This window comes from Ovis aries, chromosome 26, assembly GCF_016772045.2.
Source record: "Ovis aries strain OAR_USU_Benz2616 breed Rambouillet chromosome 26, ARS-UI_Ramb_v3.0, whole genome shotgun sequence".
Lineage (NCBI taxonomy): Eukaryota > Metazoa > Chordata > Mammalia > Artiodactyla > Bovidae > Ovis > Ovis aries.
In genome coordinates, this window is record NC_056079.1 from 34406094 (window position 1) to 34421817 (window position 15724).

Sequence of the window (15724 nt, forward strand, 5' to 3'; positions counted from 1 at the left end):
AATTGTTACATGAATTATCAGAGCACTTCCTACTCTCAGCTTTTGGACTTATCATAGAGAAGCGGAGGGAGGAGAAGATGTGTAAGGACAAGTCAGCCTCCAAATAAGTTTGTTGACAACCTGGCAACCTAAGTTCAGGGTCCAACTGGACCAAAAGGTAGAATCTTTGGAATTTTCACAGTGCAAATCTATCATCTGGAGCTTATCACTGGGCTCCATGTTTCAGTGAATTCAAACCATCATGGCACCTTTAACAGACAGCCTTTCAGCCTGATCAAGTGAGCAGAGAAATAGCTTGGAGACAAAGATACCTCAGCTTTAGTCCATAATTAGTGGAGAGGCAATGGACAGGGTTATTTACATGTGCGTACTTCAGTTTACTAAGCTGTAAAGTAGATCTGGTAGTGCCTGGTTCATAGGTAAAGTCACCCATTTTAGAGGTCGATTTTCAAACTATGTTTAATAAACATAGAGGGTTAAACAGATGATACATTAGGCTTTTCTTGAATTTGTTAATATCTGCTACCTTGTTTATCAAACTTCACGAAACATATATTCTTTGAGTGTCATTGAAGTTTAAAAAAAAATTAAACAGTATTTCTTAATGTCATTCAAAGTAATTATAATCTTGGAATACACTGTTCAAACTACACACAGAACTCTTCCGAGGTTCTAATATGCCCACAGAGTCCTTGCCCCCCTCTACTCATGGCAATCACTGACATGTCTGTCTGAAAATAACTGACTTCTGGTTTTAATAGTTTAAGCCCAAGATCCAGTTGTCAAAGTTCATCATGGAACAGGTTCTGTCAGAGTGTTTGGGATCAACAAAAACTCTTGTTTATGTCCCTTTTTCTAAAGAACAGCAGATTTGTCTCTGGGTTTAAAATCAATCTTCTTGTATACGCATGTAAGAATTTGTGTGTGTGTGATGTAATTTTGATGGCCTATTTGTTTTAACCAGCAGTCTTTAGCTGTTTACTCAGCTTTGTGTCAGAGAAAGTCCATGGTAATGTGAAATTTAACCTCAGAGCAAGGTTCTCCCCTGTTCCTGGGATAACTGGACAGCTAAATGCGAGGAGGAAATGCTATTCTGAAGCTCCCTGTGTCTTTGACATATTTGGAGCAGTTGTCTCTTCAGTAGCAGTCTCGGCACAGATACTTCAAACAACATTATGGAGCCTCAAAGTCAGAATTTGAAGACAGCACCATTCTTGACTTTAGGAAGATTTCACATTTCTGAAGATTATGGCTTTCTTCTCCCAAATCCTCTGGTAAGGCTAGGGTCTTAGAGCAAATCAGTATAGTTTTCTTGAGATGCTTATTTGGGTGTTTGTTTGTTTAATGATGTAGTCATTAAGAGAGATGCAACATAAATGCCAAGTCTGTGATGTGGGATGGATAATACAAATAAGTGCAAGTTGCTCAGTCATGTCCAACTCTGCGACCCCATGGACTATACAGTCCATGGAATTCTCTAGGCCAGAATACTGAAGTGGGTAGCCTCTCCCTTCTCTAAGGGATCTTCCCAACCCAGGGATCAAACCCAAGTCTCCTGCACTGCAGGTGGATTCTTTACCAGCTGAGTTACCAGGGAAGCCCAACAATAGTGGAATGGGGAGCCTATCCCTTCTCCAGTGGGTCTTCCTGACTCAGGGATTGAACCAGGGTCTCCTGCATTGCAGGCGGATTCTTTACCAACAATACAAATAAGGCACAGGGTGATTACCAGCAAAGGCAAGTGACAGCTACAGCAGGGAGAGAGCAAGTGAAAGGTTTTAATGTCAGGTTGTTTGTTTGTTTGTTTGTTTGTTTTTTAAATGATTTCCAGTCATTCCAGTGATTTGTGAGCAAATGTGCAGTTATCAAAAAGAGAGAGAGAATTAGATAAAGATCAGTTATATGATCCCTGGGTCTGGAAGATCCCCTGGAGAAGGGAATGGCTATCCCTCCAGTATCCTTGCCTGGAGAGTCCCATGGACAGAGGAGCCTGGTGTGCTACCCTAGTTCATGGGGTCATACAGAGTCAGACATGACCGAGCGACTAAGCACTAGGGCAAGAAATTCAGTTTATCTTGCCTGGCTGCTGCTGCTGCTGCAAGTTGCTTCAGTCGTGTCCAACTCTGTGCAACCCCATAGACGGCAGCCCACCAGGCTCCCCGTCCCTGGGATTCTCCAGGCAAGAACACTGGAGTGGGTTGCCATTTTCTTCTCCAATGCATGAAAGTGAAAAGTAAAAGTGAATTCGCTCAGTCATGTCCGACTCTTCACGACCCCATGGACTGCAGCCTACCAGGCTCCTACATCCATGGGATTTCCCAGGCAAGGGTACTGGAGTGGGGTGCCATTGCCTTCTCTGATCTTGCCTGGCTAGTGGCAGAGAAAAAAGAACACAATGGACCTCAGGTGTGTTTGACGATAGTAGGAGGGATTAGATATTCACAGATATGGCTGTGAAGAGGAAAACGCCTTTGAGAACAAACTGCAACTATTTCTTAATTGTTCTTAATGCAGTTCCTTTTCAACACTGTTTAAATCTTTGAATGTGGTTGAGATAAAAAATGTTAAAACTGCAAGAGTGCTTAGAAACTGAAGACCAGAAGTGGCTTGCTCAAAGTCATATTACTGGAAAAAGCAGAAGTACTCAGGACTCTTGATTTCTTTTTTTCTACTATGTTATAAATAAGGGCCAAGATGACTCAGCTAAAAATCTAGAGACCCAATGTTACAATCACTGCAGTCATTTATTAGATGTAATTTTTCCTTCTACGGACCTAATTGGTGATTTAATCATGATTAATGATTGACCTAGAATTTAATGAACTTTTATGGAATTCCTACTTCTAAGTGTGATAGAGGAATGCAGATGAAGATAGGATCTATTTGCTGATCCCCAGTACTACTCTGTAGAGCTGTTAGTTTTGAAATCAAGTCACAGATCTGCAAGAAACTTGAGCATTAATAATGACTCCAGGGTGTTATAACAGATGACCGTTGTGGCTCAGAAAACTGGACTGTGTTCTCTGACCTTGCCACTAGGCTGACCAAGAATGTCCATTTGCTAGAGGCCAAAGGGGATTCCAAGAAGCAGGATTTTCTATGCTAAGCCAGGAAAGTCCTGAACAAACCAGAATACTTGAGTCATCCAAAGTTTTACTCACTAACTCTTGTGACCTAGAATGAATCATCAGCATTGCCTGACCCTCAGTTTTCACAGGCACTGGAAGAGATCTAGCCCCACTCCCACTGGACTCCTGTGAAGCATGGAAGCACTTTCATAAATCCAATGGACTGCTAGAAGCCAATTTGCCTGACCCTCAGTCCAGAGCTTATTCAAAATTTCATTCTGTGTATATAACTTGATTCAGGCACATTATTGTGATCATCTCTAGTTCACAAGAAAGAGCCAATCTATAGGCCAACACACTCTTATTGGGATTAAATATATACACTGAACTGAGAAAAATAATATTAAAATTATTGGGTTGGCCGAAAAGCTTTTTTGGGTTTTTCAATAACATTTTATGTGTGAACATTGGGTGGGGCCACCATGATTGTATTCCCTTCTTTGCTGTTTCCTTTCTTATAAATAAGAAAACCAGATGGGAAACAAGAACAACAAGTGCGTGTGACTCTCTGAGACAATACAAGACCCTGTCTGCCCTGTGGTCTGGTTGATGCATACTCCTTAGAAGAAATTTCCATTCTGGAACTCAGATAGAAATTTGCTGGCAAACTGGCTCTGTTCTCACAGTCATTTGCCAGAGTTCTAAAGATTGCGCGTCTTTGTTTTAGTTTCAATTTTTTCTCCTAAACACCTCCCTTTCTGGGAAGAGGTAAGGGGAGAAGTGTTGGCACCAGAATCTGTCTCAGATTAACTCAGCTGAGAATCCCTCACCCATCACCAAATAGCAGCGGTGTCACAACAGGTCACAGATTGAGAAATATCAGCTTGGTTTTGCTAAGGGCTTTGTTTGCTTTTAGGGAAGTGATGGGGTGGCTATTCCATTATGTCAATCAGACCAAAGATGCCCTTCCAGCAAGCTTGGTTGTTTACCATAAATACTTAGAGCATGTGAGTATAATTATGTACCACAGGTAGTAAATATCATTATGTTCCAATGATTTTAATAGCATTTTTAGGTAAAGCTAATAAATACAAGAAATGGTTCTGATTTTTATCAATAACAAAGAAGAAAAGAAAGCACAGTCAAACTAATGAATAAGCAGTCATTCTGGCTCTGCGGAAAGGGGCTGACTTGGTTTAACATACTCTACCTTACTGTTTGTATAAACTCTCAAACGTCTGTAGGGTCTAACATTTCAGTGAGGAAAATGTGTCTCTTTTAGTCCCATAGGAAAGTCACAAAAATTGCTTGCCAGTCATGTAATCTCTGTGTGCATGTGTTTGGGTGGGTGGGTGGGGAGAAATTTTTCTTAAAAGAATTTGAGCAAATCACCTGGACAGAAAAGGAGGGGCCAAGATAGATGACAGCAGATTAGATTGGGGTGAGACCAAGGGAACTCAAATGTTAAGCTCAAGAATTTGGATTTCACACATCTGATAAATGTCTTATGCAATGGCTTGTGAATGTATTCCTAGCAGGTTAAGTGCAGGCAATGTTCTGACAGTGATTCCTGGATTGTGTACCAAAATTAGCTGGGGAGCCTAAATAAATACTGATGCCAGAACCCTAGCAAGGAGTTAAATCAGAACCTCTAGGCTAACTTACTCAGTACTTGTAAGTGACAGAATCTATAAAAGACAGTGGAGGTTCACATGAGCAATGAGGGTTTTTAGAGGTTGTTTTTGGAAAGAAATGTGTGCCTAACTATGAGAAACAGTGAGAAGGGCTTGCGTGCATACTAAGTCACTTCAGTAGTGTCTGACTCTTTGCGACCCCATGGACTGCAGCCCACCAGACTCCTCTCTCCATGGGATTCTTCAGGCAAGAATACTGGAGTGGGTTGCCATGCTCTTCTCCAGGGAATCTTCTGGACCCAGGGACCAAACCTGAGTCTTTTAAGAAAAATAAATATACATATACTCTCCTATAAAAATTTAAAGCACTTGTGAGAAGCAGTGGACTATATCTGTTTAGAAAGAAGAGTAAAAAAATAATTAACACAGAAGACTATCATTTTTGAATGGAAAGTAGAGGTAGGAAGAAATCTAATATTTCCTTGAGAAAAAACTACCATTATTTGCTAGTATCTGAGCTATATGCCTGACCATGTCAAATGAGATTTGAGGCAATGATGGTTATATTTAGCTTAGTTCAGTTGCTCAGTCATGTCTGACTCTTTGCAACCCTATGGACTGCAGCATGCCAGGCTTTCCTGTCCATCACCAACTCCCGAAGCTTGCTCACACACATCTCCATGCTTTATTTTATTTATTACATATTATATTACATACATATACATGGTTTATTACATACTATATAGCCATATAAATGGTTATATTACCAATAGATATATTATTATATCTACTATATTGCAGAGTTACACACAAAGAGATCAGATTTCGGAACACTGAATGTAGATTAATAAAGAAAGGTGAATTTGGGGGTGGGGAGGGTTGGACAAGATGTGGATTTCCATGCCAAAGTTAAGAAACCAAGAGAAAGGTGAGGCAAGCCGATGGGGAAGTAGTTGGACAATGGGGATAAAAATGGGGGAAAAAAGGCCAAAATGGTCCTAGAAATTGGAATCTGAAACAACAAAACCGCTCAGAGTTTTTCACCCTCAGGGTATCGAAGCTTAAGACAATACGGGGGGAGCTGAGCTGAGTCATCTAAGAAAGGATGAAAAAATCATGCATCAGGGAAATTACATATCTGCTATTCTCAATCAAAATGAGGCTCTGGAAGTGAATTAATTTCCTAGGGTTGATGTCAAAATTTACCAAAAACATGTCGGTGGCTTAAAGCAAGAGAAATGTTCTTTCTTAGACTTCTGGAGGGAAGAAGTCTGAAATTAGGGTGTTGGCAGCACACTCCTGCCCCAGCAAAGTCTCTCAGGGAGAATCCTTCTTGGCCTCCTCCATCTTCTTGTGGCATCCTTGCTCCCAGCAGAAGGACTCCACTCTCTGCTCCATCTTCACGTGGCCTTCTTCTCTGCTCTGCAATCTTCCTCGCTCTCTCCCCGTCTTCTCTTATAAGGACACATGTCATCACATCCAGGCTTCCCAGGTGAAGTTAGTGGTAAAGAACCTGCCTGCCAATGCATGAGACATAAGAGATGTGGGTTTGGTCCCCTGGGTCGGGAAGATCCCCTGGAGGAGGGCATGGCAGTCTGCCCACTCCAGTATTCTCACCTGGAGAATCTCATGGACAGAGGAGCCTGGTGGGCTACCATCCACATCATCGCAAAAGAGTCAGACAGGACTAAAGCGACTTAGCACACATCATCACATCCATGCTAATCCAAGGTGTTCTTATCTTGTGGTGCCTAACTAAATGATATCAGCAGAGACCCATTTCCAATTAAGGTCACATTCACAGTTTCCAAGTAGACATGTCTTTTGGGGAGAAAAGGGTTGGCACAAGCCATTCGGCTCACTATAGGAAGTGAAGCAGAAAGATGAACAGTTACAGAAAGAGAGATCCTGGGTGATGGAAACCAAAGTCTTGTTAAGTTTTTTTTTTTTTTTTTAAATAATTATTGATCAATTGATTTTTTTTTTTTTTGGCTGCGGTGGGCTTCACTGCTGTGAGAGCTTTTCTTTAGCTGTGGCAAGTGCGTTTCTCCTTGTGGCGGCCTCTCTTACTGTGGAACACAGGCTCTAGGGTGCTCAGGCTTCAGTGGTTGCAGTCCTCAGCATCTAGAGCACAGGCGCAACAGTTGTGGTGCACAGGCTTAGCTGTGTCACAGCAACTGGGATCTTCCCAGACCAAGGATTGAACCCATGTCTCCTGCATTGGCGGGTGGATTCTTTACCACTGAGCCACAAGGGAAGCCCCAAAGGTTTGTTTTGCCCTGAGATCCCCAGAGCTGACCAGACAGGAGGGTAAATGGCAATAAAATGTGAAGGTACAAAACACAAAATGATCAAGGAAGGACGAGGGGACAGTTAAATATTGACTGGTTTTGTCAGTGGATCATTAACTTGTGTTCACCACTCTATGATCTCAATGTTCTGAAAAAACTAAAGAATATTCACATGCTCTGCTGAAAATTGTAGCTTTAAGATGAGAGAAAAGCTGGAATATGAGAAAACATCTTATGAGCCAAGGGTAGACAGCTAAACTAGCCCACATGAGCTCAAAGTCCAGCCTTGTTTTTCAAATGTGAGCACAGTAATCAGGTGACCACAGTTATATGGGAAAGCAGTCTCCATGTCAGAAAATTTGGAAAACTCAGCAGTGGCCACAGGACTGGAGAAGGTCAGTTTTCATTCCAATCCAAAAGAAAGGCAATGCCAAAGAATGCTCAGACTAGGGCACAATTGCACTCGTCTCACATGCTAGTAAAGTAATGCTCAAAATTCTCCAAGCCAGGCCTCAGCGATACATGAACCATGAACTGCCAGATGTTCAACCTGGTTTTAGAAAAGGCAGAGGAACCAGAGATCAAATTGCCAGCATCCCCTGGATCATCAAAAGAGCAAGAGAGTTCCAGAAAAACATCTATTCCTGCTTCATTGGCTATGCCAAAGCCTTTGATGTGTGGATCATGAGAAACTGTGGAAAATTCTGAAAGAGATGGGAATACCAGACCACCTGACTTGCCTCTTGATAAACCTGAATGCAGGTCAGGTACAACAGTTAGAACTGGACATGGAACAACAGACTGGTTCCAAATAAGGAACAGAGTACCTTAAGGTTGTATATTGTCACCCTGCTCCTTTAACTTATATGCAGAGTACATCATGAGAAATGTCAGGCTGGATGAACCACAAGCTGAAGTCAAGATTGCCGGGAGAAATATCAGTAACCTCAGATATGCAGATGACACCAGTCTTATGGCGGAAAGTGAAGAACTAAAAAGCCTCTTGATGAAAGTGAAAGAGGAGAGCGAAAAATTTGGCTTAAAACTCAACATTCACAAAACTAAGATCATGGCATCTGGTCCCATCACTTCATGGCAAATAGATGGGGAAACTGTGGAAACAGTGGTTGACTATTTGGGGCGGGGGGCTCCAAAATCACTGCAGATGGTGATCGCAGCCATGAAATTAAAAGATGCTTACTCCTTGGCAGGAAAGTTATGACCAATCTAGACAGCATGTTAAAAAGCAGAGACATTACTTTGTCAACAAAGCTCTGTCTAGTCAAGGCTACGGTTTTTCCAGTAGTCATGTATGGATGTGAGAGTTGGACTATAAAGAAAGCTGAATGCAGAAGAATTGATGCTTTTGAACTGTGGTGTTAGAAGAGACTTTTGAGAGACCCTTGGACTGCAAGGAGATCCAACCAGTCCATCCTAAAGGAAATCAGTCCTGGTTGTTCATTGGAGGGACTGATGTTGAAGCTGAAACTCCAATACTTTGGCCACCTGATGCAAAGAACTGACTCATTTGAAAAGACCCTGATGTTGGGAAAGATTGAAGGCAGGAAGAGAAGGGGACGACAGAGGATGAGATTGTTGGATGGCATCACTGACTCGATGACATGAGTTTGGGTAAACTCTGGGAGCTGGTGATGGACAGGGAGGCCTGGCATGCTGCAGTGCATGGGGTCGCAAAGAGTTGGATACGACTGAGCAACTGAACTGAACTGAACTGTCCTGTATAAATATTGTGAAAGTGAAAGTGAAGTTGCTCAATCGTGTCCAACTCTTTACAACTCTGTGGACTGTAGCCTACCAGGCTCCTCTGTCCATTGGATTTTCCAGGCAATATTACTGGAGTGGATTGCCATTTCCGTCTCCAGGGGATCTTCCCAACCCAGGGATTGAACCCAGGTCTCCCGCATTGTAGACAGACGCTTTACCGTCTGAGCCACCAGGGAAGTCTGTATTGGAATATAATTGCATTGCAATGTTGTGTTTGTTTTTGCAGTAAAAAAATGCAAATTATCCATATATATGTACATATATATGTGTGTGTGTGTATATATATATATGTATGTATATACATATATATCCCTTTCCTTTAGAGCTGCCCACACACACCCCAATCTCACCCCTCTAGGTCATCATAGAACAGCAGGCTCGGCGCCCTGTGCTACAGCAGTCTCCACTAGCTATCGATTTTAGTAGCTATCGATTTTAGTAGCTATCGATTTTACCAGCTATCAGTTTTATGCATAGTAGTATATATACATCAGTCCTACTTTCTCAGTTTGTCCCATCCTCTCTTTCCACTGCTGTGTCCATAAGTCCATTCTCTGCATCTGTATCTCTATTCCTTCCCTGCAAATAGGTTCATCAGTACCATTTTTCTAGGTTCCATACATACTTATTAATATACTGTTTTTGTTTTCCTGACTTACTTCACTCTGTGTAATAGATTCTATATTCTTGCATGTCTGTTCAACTGACTCATATTTGTTTCTTTTTATGGCTGAGTAATATCCCATCGTATATACGTACCACAACTTCTTTATCCATTCATCTGTCAATGGACACCTAGGCTGGTTCCATGTCCTGGCTATTATAAATAGTGCTGCAATGAACAATGGGGTACATATGTCTTTTTGAATTATGATTTCCTCAGGGTATATGTTGAGTAATGGGATTGCTGGATCATACAGTTGTTTTATTCCTAGTTTTTTAGGGAACCTCCATACTGTTCTGCATACTGGCAGTATCAATTTACATTCCCACCAACAGTGTAAGAGGGCTCCCTTTTCTCCACATGCTCTCCAGCATTTATTGTTTGCAGATGTTTTGATGATGGCCATTCTGACCAGTGTGAGGTGATACATCATTGTGGTTGTCGTTCACATTTCTCATAATGAGCAATGTACATCTTTTCATGTTTTTGTTGGCCAACTGTATGTCTTCTTTGGAGAAATGTCTGTTTAGGTCTTCCACTCATTTTTTAATTGGCTTTTTTGTTTTTCCAATATTGACCTGTATAAATCTAAAAGGATAATCTAGAATCATTTTTCTGAAACTGTGGGTTGTGGAGTGGGGAGATGGAAGAGGAGTAAAGATGTGTTCCTATGGATGCATAAATGCTGAGATGTTTAGTATTGTGTTTCTAATCTCTGACTAGATATAGAAAGAAATGTTTTATATCACACAGATAATTTGCAGTGTAAAAACATTTTCCATTAAAAAGATTTTAGTTTCCTTCTTTTTTCCAACTCAGGTCTTTGAATCTTTGGGAAATTATTCTCTGGGATTCATGAAAATTATTCCTTAAAGGCAATTTTATACATTGCTTTAGTTGAGTAACAGTAGATGATTAACATTACAAATTCTGGTTAACAGCACCGACAATACTATAATAGTCACTTTGATGTGAATTTGAAGTCTAGATAAATCTCTTACTAGTTTTAAAACTAGCAAGTCATATTTGCTCTCTTTTTACCTGCTTTGCTTGTGTAAAGATAACATGTCATGGGCATATGAGGAGGATCAAATTAAGAAAACCCCTCATAATGCTGACACTCTGTAATTTCAGTCTGAAACTAAAGACTAAGCCAGGCCCAGCTCCAGGTCCTGTTGACAACAGGATAAGTTTCTACTATATAATATAGATTTTCTAAATCATGACCAATTTGAGAAGGAATATTTTATCATATTTCATACCACAATTATATCAATATTTATGAAATTATGTCCTAATTTGATTTTGAAGCATATAATTACCATAATTATCTCCCAACTGCTTTTAATCACAACTTAAGACCCCATTATTGATAAAAATATTCTTTCAATTATATATAATATCAGGTTAATATGTACTATAAATTGACCATCCTCTGCTTGAAATCTTACTTCAAACTCCTTTTATTGAATATTTATTTTATTATTAATCTTTAGAAATTAGGAGACTACTAAAATTCAGTGGCGCATCATTAGTGACAAGATTTTTTATGAAAAAAAATTTAAATGTGACTATTTTGTTACCAACTTAATAAATTCATATCAAGTTCATATTTGAAGATTCTTAAAAGTAGGAAATTGATTATTCATAACTCTACAAAAAATCAATATACCTTAGGTATCTGGGGATAATTTATCTAAGGGTGTATATGTTTGGCTATGTATTTGTCTGTATATATATGTGTGTCTATATGTTTGCAAAGCTGCAAAGTTGTACTTCTATTGCATATCTAAACCTGCATTGTGTGTTTTTAACGCAATGCTATAAAATAAAACTGCCTGAAATTAATCAGTCTTAACAATATAATTTTAATGGTTTCATTAAATCCTATTTGCATGATAAAACATTGCAATTTAATGGCATTAGACATTTTGGTTAATTTTAATTTTCCCTCTATAAATACAGCCAATATATGAAACTTCTGATGGTTTAATTCAAACCAAGTCATTCCCACAAAAATTGCTTATCTTGTTCCTAAAATTAACTTGTAATCACGAGCTAATTTTGAGGACATTTGCTTAGGAAGCTTCCCAATTCTTCATTCTAGCCTCTGGGCATTCACTCTCTCTAGTGTGAGATTAATGTACCTCCCGGAGCTAATTCACTATTTCTTCAATTTTTTTTGCTGAAATTTTTTTTATCATTTTGGCCTACTGCATATTTTTGTACTACTTTTAATGTTTCAGAACACTTAGTTTACAGATGTGAATTAATGTGAACTCTCTGCTCCCAGCCTAGAAAACAATTTTGATAGAGGATGAGACCAGAACAAAAGATACAGTTCCCCTAGGTGGATGAATCAATTCGTCACCAATGAAAAATTTTAATTCTTGTCCAATCTTCATCATAGAAATGCCTGAGCTCTTATTCTAAATGGAGACAGGTGGGCAGAGATGGTGAACCCCTCTCTGTAGCAGCTGCTGCCCAAAGCCACAGAACCTCAGTCCCAAATCTGTTTACATCCTCCAGAAAAAAAAAAAGAAAGAAACAGTTAAAAAAAAAAAAAAGAAAATTTATCATTGCCAAGTTCTGCCTTGGAGGGCATTTTAATATCCATTTATTGTTACTTTTGGGCATCCCTGGTAGCTCAGATGGTAAAGAATCCACCTACAGTGTGCGAGGCCTAGATTTGATCCCTGGATTGGGAAGATCCCCTGGAGAAGGAAATGGCAACCCACTCCAGTATTCTTGCCTGGAGAATCCCCATGGACAGAGGAGCCTGGTGGGCTACAGTCCAAGGAGTCACAAAGAGTTGGACATGACTGAGCAACTAAGCACAGCACATTGTTACTTTGGCATGCTCTCAAACAACTTATCAAAATATTCTTTCTAAACCTTTTCTATACTTTTTCTTGGCTTTTCTGATTTTATGTATCGTAACAACTTTCCAGGGGCCTCCCTGGCAGCTCAGTGATAAAAAATCCACATGCAGTGCATGAGATGTGGGTCCAGTCCCTAGGTGGGGACGATCCCATGGAAGAGGAAATGATAACTCACTCTAGTCTTCTTGCCTGGGAAATCTCACAGACAAAGGAACTTGGCTAGCTCCAGTTCATGGGGTTGCAAAAGAGCTGGATATGTCTTAGCAACTAAAAGACAACAACAACTTTCCAGTGTCAAAATATACTCACAGTAATGCCAAAATTGGGTTGGTCTTTTATACTAATGAATTCAGCTTGATAATATTTTATTTAAGAATTACCTTTTTGTTTTCATACACCGCACTAGTGTTAAAGGTTTCAGGGGTTAGTCCTGAGAGTCTGTTATCTTCACAAATTGCATTAAGTGCTTTCTCATCTTCATCTATTCTCTGGAACAGATAATATATCATCATTCTTAAGAAAGGACAGATTTTAGGTGATAAGTTTTTAATTATATTTTTCATTTCCTCTATGCTTATTGGTCTAGAAGCTTATTTCACCTAGAAGATTTCATACTTCTAGGTGAAAAAAGAACAAACAAAAAACAACCTTTTACAGTTTTTCACTTGGGGTTTCAATTTAGATTTTCAAAGTATTAGCAAAATTTATTGATATAATTCTTCTATATTTCATTAAGAATGGAATTTTTTTTAGTTCCTATGCTAAGTCACTTCAGTGGTGTCCAACTCTGTGCGACCCGATAGACAGCAGCCCGCCAGGCTCCCCCGTCCCTGGGATTCTCCAGGCAAGAACACTGGAGTAGATTGCCATTTCCTTCTCCAATGCACCAAAGTGAAAAGTCAAAGTGAAGTCTCTCGGTCGTGTCCGACCCTCAGCCTACCAGGCTTCTCCATCCATGGGATTTTCCAGGCAAGAGTACTGGAGTTGGGTGCCATAGTTATTTTATAGTAGTAACTATTATTTAGTGAGTGTTCACTTTGTACTAGACCTGTGTTAACCTTAGCTACATATTTTGTAATTGAGTCTTGCAGTAATCTTCATTATTCTCTAATGACTCCTGGGAACAAATTCATCCCTGTCTCTGAAATCTCTCTCTTGGCTGCTCACCTTTCTCTTTTCCACCCTACTGCAATCCACCACCATTTCTTCCTGGACTGTTGCTTTGTAACCTGTCTTTATTTCCCCTCTTGCCCAACTATAATACATACCCTGCATGGCAGTCAGAGTGACCCTTAAATTTAAAAAAATCAAACCACGTAACTCCTCTCTTTAAAACAAAATCCTATAGTTTGGTGTATCCTCAGAGGCTGCTCATGCTGCCTACCCATCTCTTCAAAGTCATCTAATATTTTTGTCTCCTCTTTACTTGGCAGCTATGTCACACCAGCCTCTTTCCATTTTTCCAGTCTTTTATTTCCCTAAAAATCTCTTTCAAATTCTACTCAGTCCAATAGATCACATTCTAATTTTTATAATACTAATAGTATCATCCAACTTTTCCTTACGGACATTTGAATGGTTTAATTTCACTTAAACTTTAAAAAAAAATTTTTTTTAGCTTTCTGTACTATTTTCTTAACCAGAAGCTGATTTCGTGAACCAGTATAATACAGTTTATGTTTCTATAAAATACATGCCATCTATAAAATCTGTTCTTTTTTAGATTATAAATGTATTAAGAAGAACTATCCAAAGCAGAATGAAAGGAGGGCTGAGTTTTAGTCAATATCACCTGGAGCCCTGTCAAATTAGCAATTTCACTTTAGGATTACTTACTTACCTTCCTTAAGAACTATGCTCCTTTTTTGACATGCTGCTTACTATCGAGTAGGACTGTATCTCTGAAACCACATGTTAACTTGCAAATTTTTGCTCAAAAGAGCTGCAAGTGATTTCTGTTGAGTAGAAAATATAACCCTAAAGTTTGTGACGGTTGTGCCACAGAAGACATTAACCCATTACCATGTCTTTTAACTTAGCAATTAATTTTTTAGCATTTGTTTTTTTAAAACTCTAAACACTTTAGTCTATCAAATGCTTTTGAAGGAACTTGGCCATCCTGCTGAGTTTCTCATAATAAACTAAATTTATTTTGGACATACATTTCATATTTGCGTGAGTCATATTTCAACTTTTGAAAACTATACTTTGACAGATATAAAAGTCCAGAAAAAGAATAATATCAAATAGGAAACTGGAAAAAAAATAGAAAAGAAGGCCACAGATTCTATTATTTCTGTCCATCCAATTTCTGGGTATCCTTGTCACTGGAATAAGGGGAAGAAAAACATGTCAAGTTTCTCTGGACTTCTTATTCCCTTGCACTAAACATCTCACCATTCTCCATGTGTTTACTCTCAGGAGGTGCTGGAAAGTACACTGAACTTTGAGTCAGAAGTGGTTTGGCCTGACCACCAACGAGATGCATAACCTTGGGAAAGTTACTTTATTTCTCTGGCTTGAACTTCCTCTATTTTGAAAGTGCACTAATGAGATAATCAATCCTAACTCACAACACAGGTGTAGATAGATTAAAGAAGTAAGCATCAACAGTTAAACTAGAAATATTCTAAAAAGAAGTAATATTGGGACAAAAAGAACTTTCTAAGTATAACCAAAAACCCAATGCATAAATGAAAATGCTGGCTCACTTGACTACTCTGATATGAATGGCAGTTTCATACCTGCACCCAAAATGCAATGACAAAGCATAAGACAAGATATTCAAACTCATCAAAAATTACAGAAATGTAAACAATACAATGATAACATGCAAAATTTCTGGAAAACCACACAAACTTCCGAGGGTCATTACTGCTAGATGAGAGGATGAGAACAAGAGTAATTTTACTTTCCACCTTCTAAATTCTGTGCTTTTTGACTGTTTTGCCATCAACATTGACTACATTATTTTAATCATCATTTTTGAGAAAGGAATATTTTTGATGCTTATTTTATTATTAAATATTAAAATAACTATAGAATTGTAGTGCAAAGAATCCAATGTATGTAGCTTTAAAAATAACCACAAAAATGTTGGTAATGCTCAACCTTGTTAGAATCATAAATAAACTGACACTCCCATTATATATTACATATTATATAAATGCAACTATCAATTCATGTAACTTTTCTGTAAGAAAACCAAGAAGTAGCTCTCAACCATTCCACGTGCAAAAATCTTTCATTCAGTAAATCCACATTTATAAATTTATCCTGTTAATGAGACAATACCTAAAAATGCACATACAGGAATGACTGTTTCAGATTTGTTAATGATGGCCAAAAATTGTAAGCAATTACCAATATTCATTCATAGCACATTAGGATTGTCTGCAGG

At 39.0% G+C, this 15724-nt stretch overlaps 1 protein-coding gene across 2 annotated transcripts in view; it reads left to right on the top strand.

Annotated features, from left to right (window-relative positions):
• The first annotated feature begins 1053 nt into the window (after positions 1 to 1053).
• The window catches only part of IDO2 (indoleamine 2,3-dioxygenase 2), a 67594-nt gene continuing 52923 nt past the window's right edge, over positions 1054 to 15724 (top strand). For both annotated transcript variants that reach the window (XM_012105992.4, XM_042241255.1), the window contains exon 1: positions 1054 to 1274. In XM_012105992.4, the coding sequence (XP_011961382.3) occupies positions 1176 to 1274 (99 nt within the window). In that variant the 5' untranslated portion in view covers positions 1054 to 1175. The remainder of the gene's footprint in view (positions 1275 to 15724) is intronic.